The sequence below is a fragment of the Macrobrachium nipponense genome, chromosome 18, assembly GCF_015104395.2.
Source record: "Macrobrachium nipponense isolate FS-2020 chromosome 18, ASM1510439v2, whole genome shotgun sequence".
NCBI lineage: Eukaryota > Metazoa > Arthropoda > Malacostraca > Decapoda > Palaemonidae > Macrobrachium > Macrobrachium nipponense.
Genome location: NC_087211.1, coordinates 19,868,923 through 19,896,068, shown reverse-complemented (window position 1 = coordinate 19,896,068; position 27,146 = coordinate 19,868,923). Strand labels below are relative to the sequence as shown.

Below are 27,146 nucleotides of genomic sequence, written 5' to 3'. Positions count from 1 at the left end.
GGGTAGTCACAGAATGCCGCTTACATTATGATTTTCAACAATCTTCAGTTCAATTGTGGTTCTTATCATTTTCCTCACCAAATGACCATGGGAACAACACCTTTTAGCGGCGACTGACTGAACCCCTTTTGTTTACAAAAATCATATGATTCCTTGGGTCGGTTTCTGGATTTTTGGTTGAGCTCAGATGCAACATTTACTCAAAATTTTCCATTGAAATCAGATTATTTCGAGTTCTAGTACGATTGAGTTCTGGGTCTCTACTGTATCAAATAATTTTATGAAGAAGTACATTCTTACCTAATTCAATACAGTGGAGGGATGCGTTCCAGACCCTTCTACCCCCATGAATAGCTAGAATCCACGAAAACATAGAACCCCTAAAAAAAGCTTAAAACTTCTTATTTTGTTAGTTCAAACTCTAGAAAAACCCACTAAAAATGCTTATATGGTTTTTTAAATAGTTTTAGTACAAAAAGTGCATTTAATCATGAAATTATATCTTCTTCTTCCCAGCTTTTTCCCATTTTTATATGGGGTCGCCGTTTCGGATGAGCCGTTTCCATCTATGAAATTATATAAATACAGTAATTTGTGGGTACTTCTAATAGAAAAATACCACGAATACATGAATTTCCCATGAATGTTGGGTAGATGTGGTCCATAGAGAAATCTGCGAATATGATAGCCTGCGAATACAGGGGGTCAACTGTGTACCCATTATCACTTGAAAATAATCTCTGGGCCAATTTTGGTTGAAACTGATCCAGTGGTTATATTTCATTTACCTCTTACGTATCACCAATGACATTATGTATTTACCTCTAAGCATCACCAATGGTATACTATCTCAGATCGCACCACCTTCAAGCAACACATGTTCTCTCTTCCAAGGTTGGTGCTGGACTGATCAAGCACAGAAATACCCTTTACAGGCAATCCCCAGGTTATGTCAAGGGTTCTGTTCCTATGCTGTGAAGTAAGCCAACACCAGCGTACCGAGACAGTTGAAAATCATGAGAAAACCTCCCTTTTATTCATATGGACGTCTTGAAAACAACGAACCCTGCATTTTAAATGAGCTTTATATCAAAAGACCTCCAAAATTTTACTATTCTGCCATTTTAGAGCCATATTAAAGTTCCAGTCTCGCTTTTCTCTACACTTTTTGTGTTTAATAGTAAATGATTTAGTATTCCTTTTTGTTGTGATCCCATTTATCCCATTTATCTACCATTACGAGCACTCCAAGGCAAAAGAACAAAATCTTTTGCCTGAAGATAGATTATTCCTACTCAGTGTAGAGACTGATGCTGACTATGAGACGCAGGGTAGCAGCTCAAAATACTCTTAACATAAGACTGAATAAAATTGATCTCATTCTTAAGAAAACCTAGAATTAGATTCAAGTATCGCACTGCCAAGTGACTGCAAAGTAACCAATAAAGAGTGGAGTGCCTTTCTTTTGGTGATGAAACATATTGTAATAGTAAAGAAAAAATTTGCCAGCCAGTTTCTAGAATAGTTATAGAAAGTGCACCAGCAATATTACATGCACTACAATGGTGTGATAAATGTGTAAATTAAATTAAACCATTCATTGCTCTACTAGATGTAGAGCATGTTTCAGGGGATGGAATACAAAAGAATAATTTTTCCATTTTAGGTTTCATGCTTGTAATCTTTAGGATATGAAAATACAAAAGTTCTTTCTGCCTTTCTTATTCTATATTATTTAATATCGTATGTTTATATAAAAAAATATGTAAAAAACATACATGCATAAGTTAGCATAGGTAGATCAATGAGCGCTGTGTGAGCGAGAAATTGATGACACAGAGTAAACACATCTAAAGCCCTCGCCATATTAAAGAAACTATCCCATTCTACGTGGGGAGCTGGACTTGAAATCATGCTTATGTTACATCGGACATCAAAATCAGTTTTATCTGTAATAGACCACATACTGCTGTCCTATATATTCTTCTGCCTCTGAAACATTAAAAACTCTTAATGCATTGCATCACAAACGAACAAGTTTGTGTAATAGTGCACTTCGATAATCCCTAATAAATTCTTTTAGCACAGGGAGGCATGCTACCTTGAGGCATCACCGCAATTTAGTAACACTACATAGGGTCCTTCCCTGCAAGCAGGCTCATCTCCTGCAGCTGCCTGCTTTCTGAATTGTAATCCTAGGATTGAATATCATGGTGTTAGCTCCTTCCCAAAATGACCCAAATACCTAATAAACTCTCATTACCAATTCTCCCTCCAACAATAGAACACCCACCACCTTGGACTTTGAAATTAATAAAAATATGCACCTCTTTGCTGTATCTTGAGCAAAACGACTAATACAGAGATGTATTGCCAACATGCTCTATAACATATTCAAAGGAAGGGAAACCAATTATGACATATACAGATGGCTCAAAAAGCAATACTGGAGTGGGAGCTTCAGTTTTCTCGAATGATAAATTAATCAAAGTAGGCCTTCCTTTAATATCATTTGTGTTGACTGCAGCCATACGAGCCAATTGATGTAATATCTGAGAGGTGAGCAATCTCTTTTATAATTTTCAGTGACTCAAAAAGTGCTACTGATGCTATAAACAAGTACAAATATTTAAATCAACTTGTCCAAAAAATCTAAATAAAAGTCTATCAACTTCTCCACTCTGGATTATCAATATAAATCTGTTGGATTCCGGCACATGTAAGAACTGAAAAGAATGAAAATGCATATTCTGCCATTAAATCAGCATGCACTATTACCCCAACAATTTCATATGCTCTGCATCAGACTGAATATCATCTGTCAAATCTCTTACACTATATCGAGATTGGCTAACAGATGGTCTTCAGTACCAATCTCAAACAAGCTGAAAAATATAAAATATGAGGCGTAGCCATGGGTTTCATCATCCCAAAATACGAGATTTAAACTTACACGTTGAATGCCCAAATTAGAATCAACAGACATTTATTTTCAAGATCCAACAATGACAGGAATTCTTGCTGAAGCAAAGATTTCTCACTTAAAATTATGTTCCTAGGCAATGTTGGTTTTTTATTTTTTATTAGTCTAGCCATTTTTCTCTCTCAAGCTTATTCCTGGCAACCAGCCCAAGAAGAGCTTGTGTTAGGATCAAGAGGTCTGGTTAAATTAATCTTTTATCTTTATCCTACTTGATGAACTGCTTATGTCACAGTTTGAATGTTGCTTGACCCTAAATCTTATTTTCTTAATTTTAACTTTCTAGCATCAAAAGTAATTCCTTATAATACTGCACGACATAAAAAACAAAAATACACACTTTTAGAAGATAGAAGTAGACTAAAGGAACAAGTTCTTCCCGTTCTGTTCTATGCAAGAATTCTTACTAGCAGAAATCGCAACCACAACATTTGAATGCAAACATAAATTATGCACTACATATTAAAGACCAAATTATGAACAAGTCAAGAGATAAACAGATGTCCGGAACGCAACTTGTTCATAAGTAGGGTAGTGTTTGTACATAAAAACTTTGTATGGTATGCATTCCATGGAACCCAAAAATCAATTATCACAGAACTAGGATTTTGAAAACTGCATGTACAAGTAATTTCTTGATTACCCAGATAAATAGAGCCAAGCTCCTGTCAGATAAGGGCAAAATCTAGACAAGGTTTAAAAAAAAGTCTATGGGTGAAAAATGACAACTTTGAATCCTTACTCCACCTACCTTGCCAGTACAGTATGTATTGTATAACACACACTCAATATGATTATGAACCATCCATCACAGTTTAACAAAACTGATTCAAAAGGCACTTACCTGACTTATTTTCCCATATTTGTAACAAAATATATTGTATGCATACTTAAAACAGAACCTCATCTATTTCTCTCTATAATGAACAATCCAGTAGGTAGGTAACCTACTTATGTTTACCACAAGGGTGAAGTAAGTACAGTATTGTGTGTGGTTTTGTCGTTTATAAATGGCTGAAGGTACATTGAAAGGGCTATACTTACTGATGTGTTGCAAAGTTAGTCCACATTTTCACCATCAGTGATCCCAGACTTAGGTCATCTTCATATTCTGAAGGTGATAAACCAAAATGACTATCAAAAAGATAATGTACATCATCACCATGGCATACCCCTGTAAAAAATACACTGCAATAAGAAGTCTTATACATTTTTTTGCAAGGATTAGTTGCCAGTCTGTTATAGATAAAATATTTACATGGACTTTACTTACTTTTATATTAATGTAGCCAACCTGTAGTTCAACCTCTACAAACAATATGACATTTTAATTCATAGCTAACAAACCTGAGGTCTTAACAAAAGGATAATCTAGTGCCTGCTGGAAACCAGTTAAAACAATCAAAGATTGTAAAGCAAGGAATCTGTGGCATCTGGCAACTCATTCATACATGAAGTGGAAGCTGGTCACCGACCAGGCTTGGTACCTCGTGACGCATCAGTCTTCCTTTGGCCACCTTTAAGGGTAGTCGCTTTTGCGCTCTCCATCTCAAGCCGGTTTCTTTGTTAGCCTGTGTTTTCTTTAAGCTTGCTTTCAGTATCAGTGCGCGCGTGGCTGATTGTGTATCAGAGTCCACCAAGCGTTCTTGGCCCCATGCTCAAGTTTTTTGGTGTCTTTCATTACTGGCCCCCATACCACTTGCAGTAGGTGCCATTCTAATTTTTGTACTGTCACTAACTCTTGCCTTCAGTGCCATTCCTAGCCTGTGTCACAGTGGAAAGCTTTCTACAAGAAGAGAAGAAGAGAGCGCACCATAGAGTATCTACCTGTCCTTCTTGGGAAGGTTTCTCACCTCCCCGAGTGGATTGTTCTGCATCTCCTTCTTCCAGAATGTTCTCTCTGCTTCTTTTGACACCCTGTCTCCTTCCTTTTCTTCCATCGATTCGTCTTCTATAGTACCAGGATTTGCACAGTCCCCGGTTATCTGCAGTCTCGGTTAATGGCAATCAGATTTTATGGCTGATTTATGGCACAATACCAGGCCGAATTTCGGTTAATGGCACCATAAGTTGCCAATAATAGAGTTAAAGCACCATAACATACATAAAATTGGCACTATTAGTCTGGTTATCAGCGCCATTAACCGAACCTCTGCGCTGTAAGTGCCATAAATCCCCAAGTTTCGGTAAATGGCAGTTTTTGCTTATCAGAAACCTGCTGAGAAAGGAACCCCTGCCAATAACTGGGAACTGCCTGATGTGGACCCCTCTTTTGTGGGAGATAATCTCCCTTCGAAGAGGGAGGCGGCCACACCATTTGCTGCCTTTGTTTCAAATTTGGAGTCAACCAAGATGGCAGCTGTTTGGGGATCCCTAGGCCTACAGGGTACTCCCTCCTAAAGATGGCCGTTGTCACATTTCTTAGCTGCTCATCAGCCTCGCCCAGTCCTTCCAGCAGTTCCCCTCCTACAGGCCTCCACTAATTTGGTTTTCACGTGCTGCCGCCAGCAGGATGCTATCGTTTACTAAACACTTACTGGGTCGAATCTTATCTTCCCGCCAGTGAGGCGATCAACTCGCACCGACATTCCGTATGCTGTGACATCTCTCCCTATGTCCTCTCAGCCTGTGTCATCTCTTCCTCTGACTGTTGCCGACGTCATTACCATCATTGTCTATGATGTTAGGCGTTGGAGGATTCAGGACTTTGTTGCTTCGTCTTCTAGGGGAGAGGAGTGTTTCACTGTCTTCTCAGCACAGACAGGTCTCACCCTTGCACGTACATGTACGTGTTCCAGTTCATGATGCTCTTCATTCTCCCCACGGTCTTCAAGCTTCTCCTTTGCCTCAGCCTGTTCAAGTTCGTCATAGGATGGTAAAGCTACAATTAAGAGCTCAAAGGTGCCTGATACCCAAATGTCTGCCCTTGCACCTTCTAGGAGCTCTCATCTTCCAGAGACTGTTGTCTCTCTCTTCCTGTTCTACCTTCATACAAACATGTTTGTGCCAATAGTGAGGTTGTGGACGGTTGCAGGTGTGAGACAGTTTGTGTCTGTGGATGTGCTTATCAGCCTGGTAGGGCCTCTTTGCCATGGTAGTCTGGGAAGACCAGATTTTCTCCTGTGTCCAAGAGGCCTAGGCTTTCAGGATCTTATTCCCCTACGAGTGCCAACACTTGCATCATTCACCTTCTAGAAGTGGGGACCTTCAGACCAGTTTCCTCCTTCAGACATTCTAGGGTATGTCGTTCTTTATCTCTCAATCCTGTACACAAGTCATCCCTTGAGTGTATCAATGGTTTGGCTCAAGGACATGTACGTGATTCACTGCTTGACAATGTTCCCGATCCCTCATTCTCGGAATCTTCCGTCGTTCAACGTCCCAGTCCTGCAGGTGAAGGGTGTGATGCCACACTTATAAGGGAAGCTTCTCCAGTAGCTTTAGGGAAAAATTAAGAACCTTCTAGGTCTTCTACTTTGTATCGTCGGTCTCCTTTGCTGGAACCAGAGGAAGGGGAGAGTCAAGAGTTCCTGTCTTCTTTTTCTGAGGTTACTGATCTCATTCATGAGTTTAATAATCTTAGGAGGACGACACAGTCTCAGTCTTCTACGACATCTACGGGTATCGAGGCCTTTGCAAAGTACGAGGAAGGATGCTAGAAGTTCGTTTGTGCTTCCTCTTTCGGGGCATGCTCAGTCAATTTTGCAGCACATTAGTGCTTTGGTCTTGGATTGAGATGGCTATCTTCCCTCTAATAAGTCTTCTAAGCCCCTTCCTACTCCTCTACTGCAGCGAAGGGCTACAGATGTCATTCAACTGACGTCTTGTCACCTTAATTCGGACATTATCTGTCTAAAGCCTGGCTTAATTCTGGATCAGGTGAAGGCTGAGAGCCCTTTGTTGTGTATCTTCTCAAGAAGCCTTTGCTTAGGAGTCTGCTGCTTCTGTATTCCAGACTGTGTCATGGCAGGACTTATGGTCTACTGTGGTGGCCACGATAGCGTTCTCTCTCTCTGGAGGTGGTTCTGTTAGTTCGCCCTCCATTATCAGGTTGCTGCAGTCTGGTGCTGAGGCCATCTCTTACCTGGGTCACCTCAGTGCTAGTTTGTCGACCAACCTTCTCCTGGTTAAGAGGGATGCAGCCTTATCGAAGGTGCCGGGGTCAGCGGATACAGAGTTCTTGAATATCTGAGATTAACTGCATACAATTTTCAATAAATTTGTAAATTATTATTCAAGTCATGTATTAAAAATTGATCTTTAATAAATTACTTTTATTCGGTTTTAAAAAGCTGTTTTAAAATTACCACTGATATGTTCATTTTATTTGTCTTGGCGTCGAGTTGTTCTGGTGTGAGTTGGCCGGTGGTGATTATCCTGGTGTTTACTCAGCAGTGGGGAGTGGGCAGCGTTGAGTTGTCCCTTCCCATGCGCAACCTGCCCAGGCAGAAATTGGTTTTCCCACCAAAAAACTTGAGTCTTTGGTTACCTAGATCCCCATTGAAATCAGAATGGGTCATAAAGCCTACTCACTCCCACACCTCCAAACGACAACAATATGACCAAATCGGACTATAAAACCTCAAATCAGAATGTAGTACAGGGCCCCCAAGAGTGGTTCTGATAACCCTTGGCAAGATGCCTCAATTTACATCCTTTCACTAGATGGAAAATACTTCATTAATGAAAAAGGAAAAAACAAGATAAATGTTGAGCATGTAGGATTTCTGGAAAGAGCAGCCTTTCCCAAAACTGAATGGTGCATGTCCCTCTTTCAATAGGAATTTGGAAACCATTGAAGGAGAAGGTTAACCTGACTATTAATATAACAATGAAAGTCAATGAAACTATCTTTCTCAAGTTTAATGAAAAATATAGCACAACAATTTTTGAGAAAAAGTACCATTTCCAGGGGACAATTGCCTTCTATCCCTTTACATTTAAAACAATAAATCATGTGAAGATACAATTTCAGAATTTTATGGTGACTGGGAAATAACCCAGTCAGTGGAAGAAATAAAGTCACTCCTCTCTTGCATCCTGATGTCTGACAGTTCTACAAAAGGATGGGCATCATCATCATTATAAAAATGGATTTACCAGCCCAATGAGTCAAACTAAACTCTTACAGTCCAATTATTAAAATAAATACACACAATATCCACATCTATTAAATTTTATTAATCAAATTACTTTAAAAATATCAAAAGTATAAAAAAAGCATAGGATTCTGATGTTTCTGATAATGATATATGGGCTAAATATAAATTTCTTTGTCTATGAAAAATTAGGTAATCACATAGAATATGCGGAGTTAAAACTGTGTTGCAAACATTGCAACGAGGGATGTCTCCATGCGAAGTTGTCATTAAATACTCTGGTTAAGTCTTGTATGACCAATTCGTAATCTTGTCAACATCACTTCAGCTCTCTTTTTGCATTGATGAACTCCACAAGTTATCATTCTCCTTAATGCATTTCAATTTATTGTCGTCTGCTATGTTGTCCCACAGACACTGCCATTTTGTTATTTTTGCTTCAGTGAGTTTATATAATCTGTAGAAGGCCATCTGTCAAAAATTGGTGAAGTTATCCCAGACTTGGCCTTTTCATTACTCGGGATTCCTATATGAGCAGAAATCCAGCAGATTTCAAAATTAGTCCCATGTAAATATAATTTATTGATGAGCTGTTTAATTTGCTTTACTAAAGGGTTCTCATGTGTGTAACTTAAAGAGTCAAATGCATTCCACAAGTCAGAATAAATAAATTTGGTAGTTTATTATCCAACAATTTCATCTGATTGCCAATTGCTATTAATTCAGCTGTAGAGACAATCACTTCAATTGGCAATGAATTCTGACTCATTCTGCATGATGATACTGCAGCACAACCAACTCCTACAGAAGATTTAGATCCATCAGTGCATATGTAATAAATACATCTATTAAATTTACAAGATCTGTAAATATAAACCCATGACCTGAGGTCATGGCATTAGGAGGGTTCTACGTGACCAAAGCAGACCTAGATTACGCTATGCGCTGTCTGCAGTAGCCTGATCTAGCTCAAAGCTTTGTCAACATTTTATGTTTATGATAACTTTGCACAACAACTTCCATGGGAAGCGGTTGACCTGTTAACCTACGCCGGAAACTTGTAACTTCCGAGCCGGCGGACTACGTATGTTTTTTATATGAATTGCTGAGATAGCTAATGTTCCGCTATCGACGCGATGCTTTAGAATGGCAGTTCCGCGCCAACCATCAAACATATCGGTCTTCCGACCGAGCTGCATCTCCTAGTATGGAGTTACAGAATAAAGTTGTTATCTTTGTTCAACTTGCCTGTTTGGATCATCTCCTTTAGTTAAGAAAGAACCACTCTACTAAGATATCCAAGGGAGATGAGAGGAACCAGAAATACTTACGAATGACAGTCGTAAGGAGAACACAAAAAGTCTATCGCCAAGCGATAAGACTTACATGTGGTGGCAGCGTATAACGAAGAATATAATTAACAAGACCCATATCAGCCGACCGAAGGTCTACAAGAACTAACTTCCACCTTCAACATCAAACTAAACAGAGGAAACGGGATCTTCAATCAACGCAACAGTTTATGAAGACGCAGCTATGTCCTTCATCGAGAGGAATACAAGCATTAACAACACCGCGTTTGAGCGACTGTTGTCACTTATCTTCGAGAATCTACACCGGACGAGAGCAGCATCGAACATCAAGGAAAGGAAGAAAAAACAAACAGGAAACATCACCCGATCACGAGCAAGGACGCAGAGAGTACAGCTAGAGTCAGTAGTGCAAGGACGGAGGCTGTGACGTCATCAATCTTGGACTTCTCCACGCATCGTGCACCGAGAGAAGACCGTGACGTCATCACGACTTCCGACGCGAGACTTAGACAGGAACTGAGACGTCATCCCATGTCAACAATCCTTCGCAATATAACCTGGAGCTAAGTACCATTTTTATCTATTCAGGTCTTTTCCTCAGTGAAGTGTTGTTCATCAAGAGTCGATCATCCAGTATTCTGGGGGCGAGTTGTTCGCCACATTAATCTTCCTTCATTACAGAATCAATCTTCAACTACGAGTTCTCGCCCGCAGATTAATTTTTTTCTCTTCTTCTCGCTGTTGTTAATCGTTTCTTGCAGGAATTCTCCATATAATATTTTATCATATTATCTGTATTTTTGTATCTTTTGGGGGATTTTCCTATTATTATAACACACTTCTACAGTACATTGCATATGCGTTTACGTAGTGGTCGAGTGTACTCTTATAGATATTTTGATAGGATTGCAAGGAATAGAAGTGATAAGAAAAAAGTGAAAGTCGAAATGGCAACTACTCCGGCTGGCAACCCCAATGTGGTGACTCTCGTTAGCGCGAGGTCAGCGATTGTCCCTTTTCAAGGTCGGGTCAATGGGTTCCTGCCTCAAAATGTTGAGGCATGGATCTCATCTGTAGACGCTCATTTAAATGCAAAAAGCATCACAGACCCAGCAGTACAATTACAGGAGGCCAAGAGCTTCATTGACTTTGCAAAAGGAGACGCAAGTGCGTATCTAAGGGGGGTTTCTTTCCAAGAGGCGCTTACATGGGACGAGTTTAAAATCAGATTACGTGCAGTGTATGGGGGTGAAGAGGCTTTAGATGTAGTATTGGCATTGAGAAATATCCTTAACCAAGCCTCCATGACTCAGCTTAATGTTGTCGAGCGGGCGGCGCTAATTGCCGACCGGCTAAATGAATATCAGGAGGAGTTTAAGTTAACTCCGGGTGGGTTGCGGGTGCTAAAATCAAAGTGAAAGATTTTATCCGTTTGATCTACCTTACGTCTATCACTGCAATGTTGCCTGAAGCGTTAGTACGGTGTTTTGATAAAAAATTTCAGCCCGACAGTACGGAATTAGATGTGTATAAACAAATAAAAAAACATATGTCTAAATGTACCGACCTAGATCCTTCGCTCATTCAAGTTTTTGCAAAAAATGAGAACAAGCCACAACAAGTAAATGTGGTACATAATAATAATCAAGTTGCAGGGATGGTTTGTTATAACTGTAAACGACCAGGTCATATGATTTCAGACTGTCGGACGCGTTTTTGTTCAATACACAATAGTTCAACTCATTCATATAACCGTTGCTACTCGAGGAATCAACAGCAGAATGCTACAAACACGCAACCAGTTGCCAGTGCAAATAAAAAGAAGGGTCCTCAGTACTATAAGAAGAAACAACCAAACGGAAATTCTGCACAACAGCAGAAACAAACAATCGTGCTTCAGGTACCTCTGTTCCTGGGCCGTCTAGCCAGAACTCGCAAGGGCAAGCGAATTTTCAAGGTGTGATAAACAAAACAAATACCACGTAGTTCACTCCAAGGGGGGGAAGGGGGGAGAGGGCGATGTTGGGTCATCAATATCAACATCTTTTGTATCAAATAATCAGTTTAATTATTTATCAGAGGGTCATTGTGAGACAATTGATTTTCCTATGAAAACACACGGCCGAATAAAAAAAATCTGTGCAGGTTCCCGTAGATTGCAACAAATTCATGCAATTATTAGTCAAGACGAGTTGCGACCAACCTTACATGCAGTAAATTTGGACCATAAGTCATTCACTTTGTTCTTTGATTCTGGTAGTCCACGTAATATCATGGATTTAAGGACTCATCATTTACTCTTTTCAAATTTCCCTATAGAAAAGTCCGGAATAAGGCTCTCAGGCATAGGGAATAATGAATTAAATGTTGTGGGCGTAACTCATGTACAGTACAAGGTCGGTAAGCGCACGTTTGCTGATACCTTTGTCGTTGTACAAAACATTAATATGTATCCCGCAGTAATTATCGGATACCCGTCTATGGGCACTCAAAATATTATCTTAGCACTGCAAAACACGGCGTGTATATCAAAGGGAAATTCTATAGGTCTTCTAATACCCTGAAAATCAGTTTTAGATAATAAAGAGACAGACAGAGTTGTCACTTACATTACGGAACCAATCACCACGTCTTCATGAACCAAGAAATAAATTACCCCAGGGCAACCCAACAGAACTCTCGCTCACCCGTACAATATCAGCTTGCACGCAAACTCTCGAGCTAACGTAACTTCAAAACTATATTAGTGCGTGTAAAGAGAACCTTGCCAGGATCTGAAACATTAATCCTTTCCGAAACTCTGAAAACACACGGATTATCCGTCACACAAGCCATTTATACAGTCGGCTCAACAATGTAACATCGAAGTCTGTAATCATTTGAATACCACTTTAGTAATCCACAAAAATCAACATATCTTGGATGCCGAAGTTTATAAACATCGCATTCTTACCGTAGCTGAGATAAATCACGCTCAATCAGTTGCGGATGAACCCCTTTTGCAATCTATAAAGAACAAAATCAATAAGGACATTCAAGAAGAAGAAATTCAGCAGAAATTTTTGAATCTTTTAACTAAATATCATGATGTTTTTTCCACTACGGATCGGATGCAACCTTAGGAAAAACGGATGTCATCGAGCATCAAATAAGGCTCAAGGACAAACAGAAAGTAATCTATGTACCTTCGTACCGACTTCCTATGAAATTTTCAGAATGAGATAACAGAGGAAGTATGGTTAAAAATGTTAAAAGAAGGAGTCATTAGGAAATCAAACAGCCCTTATAATTTTCCGTTAATAGTAGTACCGAAAAAAGATCGAACTTGGCGGATATGCGTAGATTTTCGTCGTTTTAAATGAAGAAACAATCCCTGACAGATTCCCAGTACCATGTACCGATGATATCCTATCCTTACTAGGTCAGAATAAATATTTCACAAGCCTAGACTTACTAAAAGGATTTCATCAGATTCCGTTGGAACAAGAGAGTATCCCATACACTGCCTTCAGCACAGCCAGGGGACATTATGAATTTTTGCGTATGCCTTTTGGTTTACGTTGTGCTCCTATAACTTTTACTCGTATGATAAACATCGTGTTTGGAGACTTGTTAGGAGATATCCTACATGCCTACATGGACGACCTAGTAATCTTTTCCAACACCTTAGAAGAACATTTACGTAAATTGGAGTTAGTGCTACAAAGATTAAGGCAGCATAATTTAAGGGTAAAGATAAGTAAGTGTGAATTTTTTAAAACAGAACTAGTCTATCTAGGTTTCACGGTTTCTAGTGAAGGTCTTAAAGTCGTCCATGATAAGGTGTCGGCTATCCGTAACTTTCCGATACCTACTAACGTCAAGGGAATACAGCAATTTTTAGGATGTAGCGGCTACTATCGCCGCTTCATCCGCAACTACTCAATCGTAGCCGCTCCCCTAACCGATCTTATAAAAAATGGGCGTAGATTTCGTATGGTCTGGAAATTCATCAACAGGCGTTCGATAAATTGAAAGATGAACTGTGTAGTTCTCCTATCTTGAAATTTCCTGACTTCGGTAAGGAATTTTTCATAGCAACAGACGCCTCAGACCTAGGAGTAGGTGGGGGTTATTGCTTCAACAATATGATAAACAGTTTTTCCCTATAGCTTTTTATTCACGTAAACTGAGACCTTCCGAAAGTAAATATGCAGTAATAGACAAGGAAGGGCTCGCTATTGTTAATTCACTCGTGCACTTTAAATTCATAATATACGGTTTATCCCGTCAAGGTTCTCACTGATCATAAGCCCCTAACCGACTTCTTTAAAGGCTTTAGTCACAGCCCCAAGCGAACTCGGTGGCACATGATCATTCAGGACTTTGGCGCGAGGATCGGGTATTTACCTGGGAAAGCAAATATCATTGCTGACGCATTATCACGCAACCCCTCTTCATCTTGTACCGAGCCATTAGCTGAATTAATAGATATCTCAACCTCCACGCCCATTGTTAAAACTATATCTGAACAGGAAGATCTGGGCTGGAGTGCTGAACTATTACAGACGGAACAAAGAAAGATCCGCAAATAGAAAAAAATCATCATTGCGTTAAACGGAAATCCGAAGGAAAAGGAATACCTAAAGTATAAGCAGCAGAATTATATCATACAGGACAATATCCTGTGTAGATCCGTGACGAGGAAAACCCGCAACACACCGCAGTTGAATAACAACCAGGTAGTGGTGCCTATCTCACTCATACCCACTGTCTTAAAATGGTTGCATGAAAATCCACTGCACGGACACCCGGGTTATACCTTGATGTCACAGAAAGCCAAATCCTTATTTTATTGGCATACGATGCTTACAGATATAAAAAAGCACATAGCAAATTGTCGCACTTGTCAAGAATACAAAGGGCACACGAAGACACCTGTCAGCCTAGGGGCTTACCCCGTGCCAAATCAACCCTTTGAAAGAGTACATTTAAATTTATTAACAGGATTTTACGAGTCAGACAGAGGAAATAAGCACCTCCTAGTAATTATAGACGCTTTGACTCGATATACAGAACTTATAAGCGCTTAAAACAAAAACCGCGGTCGAGTGCGCTAGGAAGTTTTACGAGTGCTACATTTGTAAACATGGAAATTCCACACATCATTATCTCAGACTCAGGCGGGGAGTTCAATAATCTTTCCTTAACTCCTTGTGCGAATTCCTTTGTATAAAGCAAAATCAATACCATGATCTATCACCCAGTCTAATGGGCTAGTTGGGGAAAGGGCAAAACGTAAGGTTTTAAACATTTTAAGGGGTTCACCTTTAAGGGGGGGCAGACCCCAAATTTTGGGACATTTGCCATCCTCGGTACTAAGCACACTTAATCACTCGTATCATGTGTCTATTAAAATGACACCGCACGAGGCACTGTACTGGTATCCCGGCCCGAACGCCTTTCCACATCTTAAAGCCTACAACTAAATTATCAAATCCTCTAAAGGATGTTATGGATGCAAGCATAAGTCGATATAATATAATTCGTAAGATCTAGAAGAAGCAAAATAATAATGAAAAAAAATCATGATAAAATAGCTAAGCCAACTAGAACATATGCCGTGGGCGATCAGGTAATCATACAAGTATACGACGTAAGGTTTTAAATTATAAACTGACACCCTAAGTTTGAAGGCCCGTTTTAACATTTTAGAAAATTTAACGGCCAATAGAGTTAGGGTTCAAAATGTATCCAAACCCACTGATGTGAGAATAGTCCCATTGGCACATATCAGAATCTAAAGAAAGGTAGATGGAGTGAGGGAAAAATGGTTGTATTTATGAAACTTGTATAATAATTTATATATATCTCATTAATCATATTGTATGTAAACCTATTCTTTTACGCGAGTTATTACATATGTTTTACTCATTGCAGGTTTTCAAAAATGAATCTGTTATTGTTAGGAGTGATATTGTGTATTCAGACATCTTTGTTGTATGGAAAGAGCGCTAGGACGAAAGAAATAGAATTTAATCATGGCTCGATTATCAGAGAATAGATGATTTTATTCATCGTGTCAAGTAATATTGTTATAGAAGTAGATATGCATGCGATTTTCTTGCCTGAAGATGACGTCCTTAACTTAAAGAATGACCTGATGAGGTTCGCTATTTCCCTTAAGGAAATGCACGAACGTAATTTTCATGCTAACTCAAGAGATTTCGCTAGCTCAAACACTAAGCGTCGCGGGAGATTGTCTTATGACATACAAAATAAAACCGCTGAGGCAGAAGAACTCGCTCGTGACCTGCTGATGTGGTCTGTGCGGCACAATACTCTTGAACGCCGCAACCCGCTTATTCTGGCTGGACTAAACATCTTAGGATCAGTTTGCGAATCTAGGCTTAGGAATCTCAAATCGCCTTAAGATAAATAATCAAAATAAAGAATTGAGTTTTTGCAACACAAAACAGAATTGGCTTTATCTGAACTTCGCAGCCAGTTATCTTCGATCAATCAAATAATGAGTATCGTTAATGAACATTCAAATAATATCGATCAGGTCATGGAAGTTCAACATTTGCTGGCTACGTTAGCTTACTATAGTTCGAAAATAGATCATATCCATGTGAAAATATCACATTTTATTGAAAAGTCAAAAGATTACGTAGAAGCAATTACGTAGCAACAAAGGGTGTGTTATCTCCTCACCTCATGCCTATTAAAGATCTGACGTTAACTTTGGAAAACGGGAAGGGAAGAAACTAGGTTATATTCCTTTATTAGACGCCCATAAAGTAGAGTTCTATTATAGCCTAATATCAGTCAGCGTGAAAATTATAGAATATGATCACAATTCCTTTTGATTCTTCCGATGCTTGCAATCATACAAAATAGCACCGTTTCCTACTTTCATGACGAAATAACTCAAATCCAGTAATATCCAATTTAACGGGGCATGTACTGATTTCTTCTGATAAGAAATCATTTACAGTCATTAAACTTAGATAAACTCACTCACTGTTCAGAAGCCATGAATAATAAAATTTGTACAGCTGACTCTCTTGAATTCTATCCTATATCAACGGATTCATGAGTTAAGCATAGTGCTAAACGGCTCTCTCTCTCATACAAGCGAAGGTTGTCTGGGGAAACTTTATCCCCTTTTACGGTAATAAATTCAATTACAGGATGAATAATGGTTCCTGGATCCGTTATGATAAGGCCGGATTCGACGTCGTGTGTCCGGACGGTACCACCGCCCATGCCCCTATCTTCGTAGCAGCCGAGGTTGTACTGGGACATCTACAAACTACACGTCAGAGGGGTCAACACGATAATACGTGAGAAGGCGTATTTCGCGAACTACACGTGGGCTTCCACAATCATCCCGTCACTACCTCTCCCACTACAAGCAGCGCGAGTGGCTCCATCGTTTTGACCGCAACTGGGCTGAGATGACCCACGCGTCACCGACTTATGCAGGTGGAGGAAATCTTCGCTACTACATTCTGCTAGCCGTGTTCAGCGTGACGGCCATATTGGTTATCGCCGTCAACATCTTTGCTTGGCGTAGGCTGAGGCGTAAACAGAGGATCTCAAGGGAACGTATTGGCCCGTCTAGAATGACGTACCCGTTAAACTCAAGTCGTTTGCGTTTAGGGCCGCCTGAACCTGGCCACTTCAGTTCGTGCCTAGGGGATTGTCTGGAATTGTGTTGTGTGTGAAAAGCGGTCCGAATGCTGGCAAAAAATGTAGGACAAAAGAAAGACTCACGCCTTTGCATTTGAACAGTAAAGTATCTCCAGGGCGCCTAATAAAGCATTATAGCCCAATATTATACATTAATATATTCCTAAAGGTATTTTTCGGGCACCTAATAAAATATATCAGCCCTATAGATTTGCTTTTCTGCCAGATTTTCCGATAGTTATACTATTATACCATTGTACAATTATATTTATCTATTACTCTTTAACAATTATCCATGATCATGCTATAATCATTATTTAGTAACCATTATTCTTAATCAGGTTACCTGTTATCATATTAATCATGTATACATGTTAATCTTTTGATTTTTACCTTTTATTATTTTTTTTTTGGGTACCTAATCATTATATTACCAAACATGGATCTATATTTTCCATGCATTTATCTTTGTTTATGAATATGTCAAACAAGGGTATGTAACAGAACCTTTTTATGCATTTAATCACTTATTATGTTATACCTAGACGTATGTTACGAGCACGCTCCTATGAACAATGTTTAAAGTAATTTTTTTTTGTTATTCAAGGCTTGAATAGGTAGCAGTCCGAGCCTAATGTAATAAATACATCTATTAAATTTACAAGATCTGTAAATATAAACCCATGACCTGAGGTCATGGCATTAGGAGGGTTCTACGTGACCAAAGCAGACCTAGATTACGCTATGCGCTGTCTGCAGTAGCCTGAATCTATCTCAAAGCTTTGTCAACATTATGTTTATGATAACTTTGCACAACAACTTCCATGGGAAGCGGTTGACCTGTTAACCTACGCCGGAAACTTGTAACTTCCGAGCCGGCGGACTACGTATGTATATAGAATTGCTGAGATAGCTAATGTTCCGCTATCGACGCGATGCTTTTAGAATGGCAGTTCCGCGCCAACCATCAAACATATCGGTCTTCCGACCGAGCTGCATCTCCTAGTATGGAGTTACAGAATAAAGTTGTTATCTTTGTTCAACTTGCCTGTTTGGATCATCTCCTTTAGTTAAGAACCACTCTACTAAGATATCCAAGGGAGAATGAGAGGAACCAGAAATACTTACGAATGACAGTCGTAAGGAGAACACAAAAAGTCTATCGCCAAGCGATAAGACTTACACATATTCCTTCATGAGAACCTTTACTTTGAATGTTTCTAGTGGATCCTATTCATATTGGGTTGGAGTATAATCTTATTTTCTGGGCTCAGCTCGTGTCGCTGCGCGAAATATCCTTTAATCTATTATTTCTAGGGTAAATGTACTAACACATACCAGAGAATAAATAAAATAAAGAAAAAGGTCAGTATAACTGACTCGCTCACCCTCCAGGAGGGTGTCGGTATGAACACTAGGCGAGTGAGACCACTACCACGAGCCAAATGCCAATAGAAATCTCCCACTACAAAATCCCTCCAAGAGGGGAGCCGACCCACAGAGTGAGCAGCTCGTACTACTACTACTCCATCCCATGCTGCCGACTGCTGCGCCTCTAGTGGCCATCCTTTTAAGTTAGCGCCAGGAGCCACACGTGCTATTTTTCTCTCTGTGTTTTTTGTGCCCTTTCGTGGATTTTTACTATAATGGAGCGTGCAGCTATCGCAGCAGCTAAGTTAAGTACTCAGTATTTACGATTAGTTGGTTTTTTCCGTCCCTGAGACAGTATTTGCCGTTTTTTAGGTATAAATACGTTCTCGGGGTCGGAAGCATGGCAGCATGGTTCTGCCGCGTGATGGGTTCGTTCTTGGTCTCCCATACCTAGAACATCCCTTATTATGTACGCTCTATTTGATTATCCGCTTTGTTTAGTTTAAGGTCTACTCAGGTTGTCATGCATGCATGTATTTCACCTTATGTAGGCTTTTTCTATCCAGACCCTAGTCCAGGTTCTTAGTATCGGCCTCTGACTAGCTTTGAGTGGTAGACCTGCCTTCGGGTTAGTCGTACACTCCTGGATTTTTTCTCCTGCTATATTACTTTCTCTCTTTCCTTTTGTTTTATTTATTATATGTATTTTATCATCGTTAGGTTAGTTAGGCGTCTGGCTTAGCCTAGGTCCTGGCTCATAGAGCCTATACTACCGCTGATCAGTTCGGTTGCTTCCCTATAGTATCTCTCTGATCAGTTGGTTTTAGCCCCGTGGGCTGTATGCTACCGCTTTTCAGTTCAAGTTGCTTCCCGATAGCTTCTCTCTGATCAGTTGGTTGGCCTAGGTTTGGTGATCGTATCTCAGTTTACCGCCTCGTGGTCACTTCGTGATCACGGGACAGCCAGACGCCTGCCCAGTCACCCTTCCCCCCCTCCCGCTCTTCCATAGAGTCGGGCGGGGGTGGGTCGGTCTGCCCATGCTCGCTCCACATACCCGAGCCTGCCTCCCTCTCTCTCCTCAGGCGGAGGGGCTAGGGAGTCGGGACAGACCCAGACTGGTCTCGACCTCTCCGGCTTCTCGGTCCGGCCGGGTGGTACGTTGTGGGGGGCCCTGGCCTTCCCCCCCTCTGTTACTACCTTGTCGCTCCGGGCTAGCTCGAGCATGTATGTCCTCTCGCCCTTTCCCTCCTTACTAGAGCTCCTCCCTGACCGGAGTCCTGGTATCCAGCGGAAGGGGCTAGTCCACCCGGTAGAGTGGACCGGAACATACAGTAGGTCACTACTAACCTTACCGTATTGCTGAGTTACTACACTCCGCTTCACACTGGACCTAGTCCGGTTCGCTTGAGTTTAGGTTTAAGTTATCTATAAGTTTATCTTAAGTACCTTAAACCATCCCCCCTCCCTTTCATATCTTACCGGATCTCTCCGGGATTATAGCCTATTCAGGAGCAAGCAGGGAGGGGTTATGCCCAAAATTTTTTTTCCGAGCTCCGGCATGTAACGGAGTTCTTCTGTCCTTTAGTCTGTAAGTGATGCCTTTTAAGATACTCATGTGTCTTCCCACTTACAGGCCACCAACTGTGAGCATCCGGGATGTTCCGCTACACTTCAGGACCCCTGTGGACACGAAGTTTGCCGGTCCATGCTCATGCGCGACTCCGCACGGGGACATCCAGGTCTGGTACCATGAGACGTGTACCATATGGTTACGAATATGGTGAAGCCAGCTTTTGGAAGGGGTTAAGTATTCCATCTCCAGAGAGGCTGCCACCGCTTCCTTTTTAGTGCTTAAGTTTTCATCATTTACTTTAACTTAAGGCATCTAGTTTAAGTTATACTCTAAGTTTTAGTTTTAAGTGATTCTTAAATCTAAATACGCCCTCTCTTACAGGCTCCGGCAGTAATGGGATACCGCACTGGCTACCCTGCGGGCCTGGGTCGGAGTTTTGGCAAGAAACGCCGCCAAGGGTCAGCCCTACATCCTCGAGAAGCGGTTAGCACTATTAATCTTCCCCGGAGGCAAGGCGACAGGTTACGTCGACCCAGTAGAGGCGGACCCGACTATCGCCTTTATCCAACAACAGCTGGCGGCCTCCTTAACTGAACAAGACCAGGATATCTCCACGGATGTCGCAACCCTGGATATTAATGTTGAACCGATGGTAGGTATAGACGACCTGTTGGTCGAGGTAAGTAATGTAGGCACTCAACGGGTCACCCTTGGGTGTGACTGTCTCTTCTACCCTGCAACCTCTCCATCCTTCCAAGGCTTTACCGGGTGATGAATTATATACTCCTCCTGAGGCTTCGGTTAGACCTAAGGTCAAGGCTAAAGTGATGACCTTGACCAAGACGTCATCGTCGTCTAAGAAGACGTCCTCGTCTTCTTCCTCACGTAAGTCTCCGGCTCGCAATCCCGGTCCAGACAGGTCTAAAAGCTTCTAGCTCCGGCTCTAAGTCCTCAAAAAGTAAATCCAAGGAGAGATCTCGCACTCCGGCAGAATCACCAGTTCCGCTACCATTGGTTCCAATTCAGAGCTTCCCCTCCACCTCCGCAGCAGCTCCGTCTTTGGACTCCAATGCTGGCCTGTTGCAACAGGTGGGTGGGGGACCTAGTTGGGTCCCCAAAGAGTAGTATGGAACAGATGTTCTCTCGCCTGTCGGATAGGATCACTTCCCAAGATACTATTAAGCCGGGCTAAGAGAAGCCCCTCTAGCCTCTCCCTCACTTTCCAACACAAGTGGAACTCAGCTTCCTCCGTATGACTCACTTCCTGCTTTCTCTATGAACAAACCCATGGAGAGTAGCGTCATACGCCCCCTTCCAGGACGGTCTCATCTCCATCCCGGAGTTGGAACTCGAAGAATAGAAGACTTCGAGTTCTACCCGGAAGGCCTACAGCCTCCTTTCATAGGCTACGCAAGGCTCACGCCTTCGGCTATGGTTCGGGACGATAGGGTACCAAAGGAGACAGTCCTCTATTCACGAGACCAGGCTCAGAGAGAATGGCTCAGATGTTTAGAGGACATGGATTGTTCTAACACCAAGATACAACCATTCAGAAGTCCCTTTACCATTTTCACAATGGATGAGAGTACCCCGCTCCCTCCCGTTCCTAACCAAGATAGTTAGGTCGACCATCTCAGCGGCCCAGAAGGGGGAACCCATGCTCAGTTGAAAGAAGCAGATCCCACATCTCCGTTACTCCCTTCAATTGGAGAGTTGTGGGAAGACTTGCCGAATACATTCTCAGCTGGCAAACTCAAACCGGACTGTGCTATGGAGCAGTTTGGTGAAAAGCTACCCAGGCTCCCAGATAATCTTATTCAAGCTGAATTTGACGCAAAATCACGACTAGCCCCAGATCAATCAACTCTATGGCTATGTCTGACGGTAGCAACCATGGCCTATGGATCAGAAACCAATTTTTAAGCTTATGACCAAAGCCCTGACTCAAACGGTGCAGTCAGATGTGTTCGAGGTTTGCCACTGCTAGAACGAATTGTAGGAAGCATGTCCTGCTAGAGGCAACCATTCGACATGAGCCGAATAGGTTACTCTCCTCTAACATCTGGGGCGCAGATCTCTTCCCAGAGGCTATGGTTAAGGAAGTCCAGGCAGAGGCTACGAGGTTGAACCAGAGCCTTAAGGACCGTTGGGGCCTTACGGCTAGGAGGAGACAAGACTTGACACCTAAAGGTAAGGGACAGAGGAAACCCAGGCGTTTCCAACCTTACCAGAAGAAGCAACCACGCTTTCCTCAACAAGTTCCAGCAGTGCCCGTTAGTGCAGACAGCCCAACCTTCCACTTCTAAGGGTCAATCACAGCCAATTTATGTGATATCCCCTCAGCCTCAACCCTCTACCTCATACGCCATCTCTCCAGCTTACAATCAAGCCTTCGAGAGTCAAGCTTCTCAGAAGTATGACCGCTCGGGTAAGGGAGGCAGAGGTAAGCGGTCCTTTCGTGGGAGAGGATCGGGAGGCCCCTTTAATAGGGGAAAGCACTTCAGAGGAGGCCGAGGCGGTTACCAGAACCAATGAAGAACTTCAGGTAGGAGGGAGGCTGTTTCACTTTCGCCACCGGTGGAACTTCAGCCAGTGGGCTCAGAGCATAGTGTCAAAAGGGCTGGGTTGGAGCTGGTTGACGAACCCACCTCCAGCCAGACCTTTCCGTCAACTTCCTTCCAAAGAATTGACAGAGTACGCGGAGGACCTCCTTCAGAAAGGAGCTATAGCGAGAGTCAAGAGATTAAAATTTCAAGGTCGCTTGTTCAGCGTGCCAAAGAAAGGCTCACAAAAAAGAAGGGTAATCTTAGACTTGTCCCGCTTAAACTTAGCCATCCGCTGCGACAAGTTCAAGATGCTCACGATACTCACAGGTGCGGACCTTATTCTCCCCGTGGGGCGTCACCACCTCTATCGATCTTACAGACGCCTACTATCATATCCCTATTGCAAGGACACTCCGTCCGTATCTGGGTTTCAAGATAGGAGACCAGACATTCTCCTTCAAGGTAGTTCCATTCGGACTCAACGTGGCACCCAGGGTGTTCACGAAGCTAGCGGAAGTGGTAGTGCAACAACTCAGATCGCAAGGGATTATGGTAGTGGCGTATCTCGACGATTGGTTGATCTGGGCCCCATCAGTCGAGGAATGCAACAAGGCTACACTGAAAGTGATCCGGTTCCTAGAATATCTAGGATTCAAGATAAACAAGTCCAAGTCAAGACTCACTCCAGAGTCAAACTTTCAGTGGCTAGGCATTCAATGGAATCTATCCTCCCACACTCTGTCGATTCCATCTACCAAAAGGAAAGAAATAGCGAAGTCAGTCAAGCAATTTCTAAGTCACAAACTAGCATCAAGGAGAGCTCAGGAAAGGATCCTCGGCTCTCTCAGTTTGCATCAGTAACGAACGTCTTAATGAAAGCCAAACTGAAAGACCTAACCAGGATCTGGCGCTCGCGAGCAAATGTCAGTCCAGGGACAAGCTATCCTCAGTGCCTCTGATTCTAAAGAATCGGCTTCGCCGTGGGCAAAAGTCAAGAATCTATCAGTGTCAGTACCCCTTCAGTTCCCTCCACCAGGGATCACCATCCACACAGACGCGTCCTTAAGCGGCTGGGGAGGGTATTCCCAGGTCAAAAAGGTTCAAGGGATTTGGTCACTCCAGTTCCGTCAGTTCCATATAAACGTACTGGAGGCAATGGCAGTGTTTTTGACTCTAAAAAGGTTAACACCACCAAAGTACTCCCACATAAAGCTAGTCCTGGACAGCGCAGTGGTAGGACATTGTATAAAAACAGAGGAGGCTCCAAGTCACGTCATCTAAATCACGTCATGGTAGCCATCTTCTCCCTGGCAGACAAGTTCAGTTGGCATCTTTCCTCCACTCACATAGCTGGAGTGAGAAACGTCATAGCAGACGCCCTATCCCGATCAGTACCCCTAGAGTCGGAATGGTCACTAGACAACAGTTCGTTCCAATGGATCCTTCAAAGAGTCCCAGGGCTACAGGTGGATCTCTTCGCATCCCAAGCGAACCACAAACTACCGTGTTATGTAGCCCCCAACCTTGGACCCTCTGGCTTACGCCACGGACGCCCTGGCTCTGGACTGGAACAACTGGGAGAAGATTTACGTCTTCCCTCCAATGAATCTCCTTATGAAAGTATTGAACAAACTCAGGACATTCAAGGGTCAAGTGGCTCTAGTAGCCCCAGACTGGCCGAAGAGCAATTGGTATCCCCTAATTCTGGAACTGGGCCTTCGTCCTCTTCGGATCCCCAGTCCCAAGCTCTCCCAGTCAGTACAAACGAAGACTGTGTTCGCTTCCTCAAGGATTCTCAAAACCCTAACTTTATGGATTTCATGAAGTTTGCGGCAAAAAGAGATGCGAATATTGACCCTCAGAACATTCTCTTCTTGGAATCCGATAAAAGGGATTCAACTTTGAGGCAGTATGATGCTGCTGTCAAAAAGTTAGCAACCTTCCTGAGAGAGTCAGATATCAGAATCATGACGGTTAATTCAGCTATATCCTTCTTCAGATCCTTATTTGAAAAAGGTTTAGCAGCTAGCACGATTACGACAAACAAGTCAGCCTTGAAAAAGATATTTCAATTTGGATTTAACATAGACTTGACGGATACCTACTTCTCGTCTATTCCTAAGGCATGTGCTAGACTTAGGCCTTCTGTGAGGCCTACGTCAGTTTCATGGTTCTTAAACGATGTTCTAAAACTGGCTTCTGAAACCGATAATGACACATGCTCGTTTATGATGCTCCTAAGGAAAACCCTATTTTTATTAAGCCTGGCTTCAGGAGCAAGAATTTCAGAACTGTCGGCTTTATCCAGAGATCCGGATCATATTCAATTCCTTCCCACAGGGGAAGTCCTACTTTCTCCGGAACGTAGCTTTTTGGCAAAGAATGAAGATCCTTTGATGAGGTGGGAACCTTGGAAAGTACTACCTCTTCCACAAGATGTATCCCTTTGTCCAGTTTCAACCTTACGAGCCTTTCTATCCAGGACCTCCTCATCCTCATCGGGGCCCCTCTTTAAGAGGGAAAAAGGTGGAACTTTATCCATTAAAGGCATCAGGCAACAAATCCTGTACTTTATTAAACAAGCCAATCCTGACTCTTTCCCAAAAGCACATGATGTCAGAGCAGTAGCCACCTCAATTAATTATTTCCAACACATGAACTTCGATGAGTTGAAAAAGTATACCGGATGGAAATCGCCGACAGTGTTCAAACGTCATTACCTTAAGTCCTTGGAAGCTCTGAAATTTTCAGCAGTAGCAGCGGGAAACATAGTTTCCCCTGACTCTAGTTAATTTGTAGTAGAAGATTCAGTCCTCCTTTCTACCTGCTTCACCCAACAGTTCGTCTATTCCTACCGTGTTCATTTACATTCACCTTGTGCCTTAGCTGCTTTTATGATGATGTAGTGGGTGCCCATTAATTTTTTGGCTAGGGACACTCACAGATGATTATGCATATTGATCTCATGGATGTTACCCCCTTATTTTTATGCTAGGGGATACATCTCATTTATAATGGTTACGGGTTTTGTATATTAAGTCATATACATTCCTTATATATTATCATTGTTGATTAATTTGTTCATTTGATTGTTTTAATTGATATATTTTATTTTTGATACATGCCTTTACACAGATACCATTTTGTTACATGTAAGCCAATTTACCTCGTACATATGTAAATTACCTTATGTAAGAAACATGTTTAGAATTAAGGGTAATTTAAGCATATTTTTAGTTTGTATCACTGTGTATTTGTATCTTTTTAGCAATTATATTCTTTTTTATATTTACTTTATTTTTTATTTGAGACCTATTCTGATTTATTTTATTACTTTTGTTTACAATCTTGTGCTATTTCTCTGGTACGATTTCGCGCAGCGACACGAGCTGAGCCCAGAAAAGGGATTTTGACGTAAGGAAAAATCTATTTCTGGGCGATTGGCTCGTGTCGCCAGCGAAATCCCACCCTACCCATCCCTTCGCCCAAGATTGTCTGCTAACTTCAGGATGGCCAATAGAGGCGCAGCAGTCGGCAGCATGGGATGGAGTAGTAGTAGTACGAGCTGCTCACTCTGTGGGTCGGCTCCCCTCTTGGAGGGATTTTGTAGTGGGAGATTTCTATTGGCATTTGGCTCGTGGTAGTGGTCTCACTCGCCTAGTGTTCATACCGACACCCTCCTGGAGGGTGAGCGAGTCAGTTATACTGACCTTTTTCTTTATTTTATTTATTCTCTGGTATGTGTTAGTACATTTACCCTAGAAATAATAGATTAAAGGATATTTCGCTGGCGACACGAGCCAATCGCCCAGAAATAGATTTTTCCTTACGTCAAAATCCCTTTTTGGACAAACAATAAAGCTTGGAACATACTTTATTTTTATCATCCATTGAGGTGGAGAATTTGAGGGTGGGTGCATGTTTACCCTAACCTTTAGACTCGACTAACATTAGTTCTTATTGGGAAATGCGGTTTGGGATTACTAATAGTACATATATCTTGCATGTTGAACAGTTTTTTTGTGGGTTAATCAGTGGACATTATCTTTAAAGCACTTCTCACTGTTACAAGGTCTCTATCTCAAGATAAAGGGGGTTCACCACTTTCACAACATATCGATGTGTTTTTTTGTTTGTTTGTATGGTGTTTTTTCATTGCATGGAACCAGTGGTTATCCAGCAAAGGGACCATCGGCTTTACATGATTTCCGAACCACGTCAAGAGTGAACTTCTATCACCAGAAATACACATCTCTAACACCTCAGTGGAATGCCCGAGAAATGAACTCGTGGCCACCAAGGTGGCAGGCCAAAATCATACTGATCACACCACTGAGACGCTTACTGATGTGTTTGGGGAAGATTTAAAGGCCCCACTACAAAGTCTCAAAACCTCAAATGTGGATAGAGTCAAAAGACTTCAAGGTACGTATTTTGTGATTATTATTATTACATTATAAGTAGTTTAACCAAACCACTAAGCTCTCACAGGACTGACCCCCAGGATTAAAATGAAAAACCAAGTGTAAGTATTAGGTCAAATTATGAGTGAAAAGTAAACTAAAAACTTCACAAAGGCACACACAA

At 41.8% G+C, this 27,146-nt stretch overlaps 1 protein-coding gene across 1 annotated transcript in view; it reads right to left on the bottom strand.

Annotated features, from left to right (window-relative positions):
• The window catches only part of LOC135196907 (juvenile hormone esterase-like), a 462,912-nt gene that overhangs the window by 80,456 nt on the left and 355,310 nt on the right, over positions 1–27,146 (bottom strand). Inside the window, exon 9 of the mRNA XM_064223722.1 lies at positions 4,025–4,154. Coding sequence (XP_064079792.1) covers positions 4,025–4,154 — 130 coding nt within the window. The remainder of the gene's footprint in view (positions 1–4,024; positions 4,155–27,146) is intronic.